The sequence below is a fragment of the Limulus polyphemus genome, unplaced genomic scaffold (assembly GCF_000517525.1).
Source record: "Limulus polyphemus unplaced genomic scaffold, Limulus_polyphemus-2.1.2 Scaffold210, whole genome shotgun sequence".
In the NCBI taxonomy this organism is placed as follows: Eukaryota; Metazoa; Arthropoda; class Merostomata; order Xiphosura; family Limulidae; genus Limulus; species Limulus polyphemus.
This window is the reverse complement of record NW_013665820.1, coordinates 814,289-820,743: the sequence shown is the minus strand read 5'-3', so window position 1 is coordinate 820,743 and position 6,455 is coordinate 814,289. Positions and strand designations below refer to the sequence as shown.

Sequence of the window (6,455 nt, the reverse complement as noted above, 5' to 3'; positions counted from 1 at the left end):
AGTAGTTTTCCCATATTCCTTAAATGTTTACATATTGTTTCATGTGAGCGTCTTCAGAGTATAAATATCAATTCCAACGTGTCGGCCTCTGCCATCACAGTTTTTAAGACTAAAGTCACCTGAACAAAATTTGTTGAACCATCGTTGACACTTACGAATGTTCAAAACATTTCCATAAACTTCTTTGATATTTTTTGTGGCTACAGAGGCATTGTTTCCCTTCTTGTATTCAAACAATATTACATGCCAAATGTGTGTGTCATCGTGTACCATCACTATAAGGGATTAGAGTATACTAAACTTTACACATTATATAGGCTACACTAACATGACATTTACATGGTTCGTTTAACTGTTATATGTGACATACTTTTTTTTAGGGGATGGTTAATGAAAATGTGCCAAAATGTGACATTAATTTCTTGACGACCTAATACTTACATTTTATGGAAGAATTGTTATTTTGACAAGGATGTGTGGCCAGGTGTGTGGTATCTTCTTACAGCACAGTAGCATTATTGTGATAGTAATTAGAGTTCACCTTGGCATTGCTCTTGAATTTTCAGATGTTGAACTTGCCATTTTAACTAACTTGCAACCACTTTAATTCCCTTGGAAAACTTTTTATGATGCACGTTGTACCAATTTGTAAATATTGTGTCACTGGCAAGATGATAATAAACTGCTTGGACTTTTGCAGAGATTCAATAGGTATATGTTTCCTCCAAAGTGATGATATACTTTCATTTTTCAGTTGGCTTATACTGTTGTCACAACTTCTGTTAGTTGGTCTTCTGTTTGATTATGCTTTGGGGAAAGCTTGTGTACTCATCTCCCATCCAGGTGAATTCCTGTATGTGGTGAGAGGACCTACTAAGGAAGGTTGTGTATTTTCACTTTAGCTCCTCTGGGATCTGAACATCTACTCTCGTGTTTGCCATGCATGGCGACACGTGAAGGAGAGGATCCTGGTGGTTGAGTGGTGTCTGGAGCACTGCAACACACCCACTTTAACCATGAATTCCTGTATATAGGTGGTCTTGGGGTGCCCCCTCCCCCAGAATCAGTCGGCTGGTCCAGTTGTGCTTGGGTCAGCTGAGTAACAGTGTTGGGCATTCTCAACGAGTGTTATGGACATTGTGTCTGATGCTGGTGTTTGGGTAGAGTGCTCACAACACCCTAGCATTACTGCAGTGTCCTTGGCATTGCAGTGTGTCCCCTCGTAGGACCTCTTGTTGGGTGGGGTCAGTGGGCACTGAATCTTTCTCCTTTCATTATGGATCCCCCAAATCCTCAGAAATATAAAATGGTTAAAAAACAGCTAATTGGCAAATGACCATGCTTTGAAGGCTTTGATCATCAGTCTTCAACTCATCTTGCTACTGTACCTTGTTTTTTGATTTTACATTTCTTGTTAGAAAAACCTTTAGGACAAATGTCTCCATTTTTTATTCAGAAGGGACTAGAGGGGCTTGCTGGCTCTCCAAAGTCAGTCAAGAAGCTACATTCTTGGGACATCTTGTTGGAAACATCTACACCAAAACACAGTGAACTCCTCTTGAATTCAAAGACCATTGGGGAAATACCCATACTATTTTCAATTCCTCAAGAGGAGTTATTGTGGAGAGGGGTTTGAAGAACATTCCCAAGTCAGAGATCCTCGCTGGTATCTCCAGCCAAGGCGTTTCTGCAGTGTGACGTATCTCCACTTGTACAGAAGAAATTATGCTGCCTACAGACATTTTTATTTTGGTGTTTAAATCGCCACATCCGCCTGCCACTGTCAAGGGCAGTTATCTGAACTGTAAGTTACGGCCATATGTTGCCAACCATCTCAGATGTTTCCAGTGTCAGCAGTTCAGTCATTCAGAGGTGTCATGTTGTGGTTCTGTGGTGTGTGCTCATATGTGGAGACAAATACCACGATGCCTACAAGTTCAAACTTGACCCTTACTGTGTCTAAGTGGGTGGAGGAGAAAGAGGTACAGATTTAAAAACTGTTAAGAATGTTTCATACCCTGAGGCTCAGAAGTTATTGTCCCCTATTCCATCTCGGACATATGCTGCTGCACTATGCTCCATTGCTACAGTGGGTATGCAGACAGACCTTTCTGTGCCTCCATCAGAGTCTTTTTCACATCATGTGAAGAGTATTTTGCCCTTAGTGGATGACCAAGTTGTCAAGTCAATGTCTAGTCCTATCTCTGTCCCCACCATTCCTTCTAGTGACATCCTGGGTCCACATCCTTTGGCCCTGGCTTCTGGTGTCTGCTTTGATCCATCTTCTTTGGCCCCGAGATGCAGAACGATTATTCGTTCATGCTCTCAGTCCTTGGAATCTAAGTCTAATGACAAAGATCTGCCCATCTGACGAAAGGCAGAATCCATAGAGGTCAACAGACCTCCTTCTAGTAAAAAAAATGACATGGTCATAAATAGAAGGGTTCCCTCCCCAGTTCTTCTCCACCTAGGTAAGAATGGAACTATCAAGGTTTTCATTCTAATCTAGATGACATTAAAGCCTTGATTGAATCCTATCATTCCATGTGTCTTTCCTTACAAGAAACCTTCCCACATTCACCTTTCGGCAGTTATTTTTATACTGGAATGACAGATTGTCAACAGACATCCTTCAAGTAAACAAAAATGGTGTGGTCGTAAACAGAAAGGTTCTCTGCCCAATTCTTCTCCACCTAAGTAAGAATAGAACTATCGAGGTTTTCATTCTAATCTGGATGACATTAAAGCCTTGATCGATTCCTATCATCTCATGTGTCTTTCCTTACAAGAAACCTTCCCACAGTCACCTTTCGGCAGTTATCTTTATACCGGAATGTCAGGTTGTGTAATGGACATGGAGGGGTGGCACTGCAGGTTGACCAGCATGTGCCCACATTGCTGTAGCCATCTGTATTTTCTTGGGTCATACCATCACTCTTTGTTCTCTTTACCTGTCTCCTGGAGAGACTTATGATCAATCAGACCTTGATGCTCTCATTGAAAGTTTCTGTCTCCCTTTTTAATCCTGGGAGACTTTAATGGACACAATCCCCTCTGGAGTAGTGCTGATATTAATGGGAGGGGTCGTTTTGTATAGTGTATGCTTTTGGATCACAACCTTTTTCTCTTCCATACTGGTTCTTATACTTATTTTCATGCACCTAGTCAGTCCTTTACTGCCATTGATCTATCTATCTGCTCTCCTTCACTTTTCTCTTGCTTTTCTTAGAGGGTTGACAGTGACCCATGGAGCAGTGATAATTTTCCTATTGTTTTGAAGGAGATTGGCCGTGGTCAATACCACCCGACCCGAGTGCCACAGTGTAAGTTGGCAGACCGACTGGCTCTCTTTTCACCTCTCTCTTGGGACTGATCCTGCTGTCGTCAGTCTTCCATCTATTAATGACTGCATGGAGGAGTAACTAATTGCTTCATTCTATACCAAAACCTCGACAAATTTTCCACAGTATCCTCGTCCATGGTGGTCTCCAGCCTGCCAGCAAGCACGGAAGGCTCAGAAAAAGGCCTAGGATACTTTTAGCAGGTATCCCTCTCTTTCTAACCTCATTGCTTTCCAGTAGGCCCGTGCCCATGCTTGACAAGTCAGGCGTCAAAGACAAATAGAATCTTGGATTAAGTTTACAACTAGTATCTCTTCTACTACCAGTTTCATATCAAACCTGCACAAACGTCAAAAAGCTAAAAACACGGTCAAGTTGGACGGTGTCACCATCACCAATGACACCGTCCATCATATGGAGTAAACCCATAGAATCCATATTTCGAAAATGGTACTGCCACTCACATTTGTAATGACGGCATGACAGTAAAATATGGGCTATTGTGACTTGAGTGTCACAAAGGCTACACATTGGTGGGACAGTACCAGATAAAAGAAAATGATGAGTTAAAAACTGTGATCAATGCATAGCCTAACCAGGACAACTTCCTCCTTCCAATCCTTATGGAAACAAGACAGCCAAAGAGCAACAGAAGGTTTGATCTGGAAGAGCTTGTTATGATGTTGCTCACCCCAAGTCGACTGCCAACTGGTGCGAAGCCAAGCCTTCAATACAGGACCATAGCCCATATAGGGGACAGACTCAGCTCTGACAGCACTAGAGCAGACAGACTTAGCTGCGGTGTCAGTGAGCTCATTCCAGCAATTACTGAAATGGACAGGTATCCGGAAAAACTGGATGGAAACAGAAGATACAGAAAAATGGCCAGTCGTTGTTGAATATCAGTGAGAACTAACCATGTTTTTAGTTTTTGCAGGATTTAGGTCTTTTTATTTCTATTTTAATCTTTTATCTCAATTTTGGACATTGTTTTATTTTAACTCAATTTATTTTTACATTTTATAACAATTTTACTTTTTACTGGTTGTTTGGTGCAGATAGCCTAGTTGTTTCTCGCCAAAAAATGCAAACCAACCAACGTACTCAATTCATGTCATTTTTGTAAACCTAAATCCATGTGAGTTGTCTTGTTTATAGCTTCAAGGAAGGTTTCTTATTAAACTACATGACCTGCTGTGTTCTCAGATTAATTACACTTACAAGCTATTTATCTTTCCTCACTAATTCTGGAATGTGATGGTATTTTAAGTGTCATCTGGACTTTCAATTTCATACCTTCAGCTGAATTGCAAGCAAGAGGATCAGAACTTTTAACTATAAAGTTCTAGGCCATGAGAATGACTATGGGCAAGGCAACTGGATGTGCAAATCATTACTATAGATCATGAATGGTCAATTATATTTTTTAGTTCAAGTCATTATTTCTTTGTGTAGTTTTATACTTTTGTTATATGTTTCTCAAATATCTTCTGTATGTTCTTAAGTTATTACATTTAATATGTAATCTTTATTCTGTATCCATATTTTTGAATTCATTATTGTTGAATTATAGTTATTTAATCACTTGTTCTCTCTCTCTCTCTGACATGACCTTTTCATTAAATGTCTGTAGCATGTACTTACATGTACTCATAGACATTTATTTTTAAATATTGTTTTGTATCATAGCTTCACGAACATGGAGCTTACCTTGTGGATAGTTTGATAGAAAGTAATCCTATGATGAAAGATTGGGAGTGCATGACAGACTTGCTGTTGGAAGACCCAGGTCCTCAAGAAGAGCCACTAGATGATCGTCAAGAGACCTCACTTATAGAGATTATGGTGTGTTGTGTAAAGCAGGCAGCCACTGGAGAACCTCCTGTTGGAAGAGGGCCTAACCGAAAGGTAAAATTTTGTAAACTTCCATCTTCTGATTCAAAATTTTATTATATGATTATTATTACTTAAATATTTTACAATTATTGAAGCTGTTAATTTTTGTTTTTTCACAACATTATTGCTAAATTCTTGTATTTGTAAAAATGTTCTATTTCACTATTTTATTATAATAGCCAATTGTAGGGGACGCAAACAATTATTTGAGGGTCTCAAAAGTTTTTTAAAATATATTGAAAAATTGATAAATGCAAGTTACAATAAAGCAAAAGTATTTCTTCATTTTTCACTTGTGGTTTTAATATATTAATTTAACAAGTTTAGAATGCTCAAACAATCAACTCTTTCTTTGGAAATGTTTAAGGTAATTAAAGAATTGTCTCTGAGGTATAATGCTTCTGAGTTGTATAAGAACTCTCATGCTATGGGCTTGATTGACTTGACCTAGAAATCACTTTTAAATTCTCCATACTTTACTTTCTAATATGTTTTGTGTATCTTCACAATATTTAGCAAACTTTTAGTAACCATACAGTCATTTGTAGACAAAAAATCCCTGAATATATGGAGTCAGAATGTTTACTGCTCCAAATGTAAATTAATTTTCATGTTTAGATTAAAAATACTGTTTTTCATTGGAACAATTTCAAATTTTATTTGCATAATCCCTAAAACCTAAATTTCGTACGTAACCATTTTGTGCTTGTTATAGGTTTCGTGCTATAACTTTCAATACAGTAAGCATATCTTCATGACATTTTGCAGCTTATTAGTAAACATTACAAGGCTTTTGTATGCAAAATATCAGATTTTTTTTTATTAAGGTTTAAGATTTTTTAAGTAATGTTTATCTTGTACATTTTGAACATTGACTATCCAACATGCAAAGTAATTTTGATTTTAAGATTAAAAATACTTTTATGCATGAGAAAATTTTCAAATTTCACATGCAAAATCTTTATAAACTCCAGATAATTACCCATGTGTTTTTTCTTTGAAAAAACTTTATATTTTATTTATTTTCACAACTGTATCTCTTTACGGGTTTGGTCGATTTGACTGACCTCATAACCACCATTAAAAAATTAGGAACTGGATATAAATTATGCTTTTTTTTTCATTCAAGAATGACTACAAATTATAACACAAAACAAATGTTCAGTCTAAATAGCTTAAATCTTATAAAATTATACATCTATATATATATATATATAT

At 37.6% G+C, this 6,455-nt stretch overlaps 1 protein-coding gene across 5 annotated transcripts in view; it reads left to right on the top strand.

Moving 5' to 3' along the window:
* LOC106478423 (cohesin subunit SA-1-like) overlaps window positions 1–6,455 on the top strand; it is a 53,212-nt gene that overhangs the window by 18,047 nt on the left and 28,710 nt on the right. For all 5 annotated transcript variants that reach the window (XM_022382022.1, XM_013938965.2, XM_022382020.1 and 2 more), the window contains one exon: window positions 5,031–5,249. In XM_022382022.1, coding sequence (XP_022237730.1) covers window positions 5,031–5,249 — 219 coding nt within the window. The remainder of the gene's footprint in view (window positions 1–5,030; window positions 5,250–6,455) is intronic.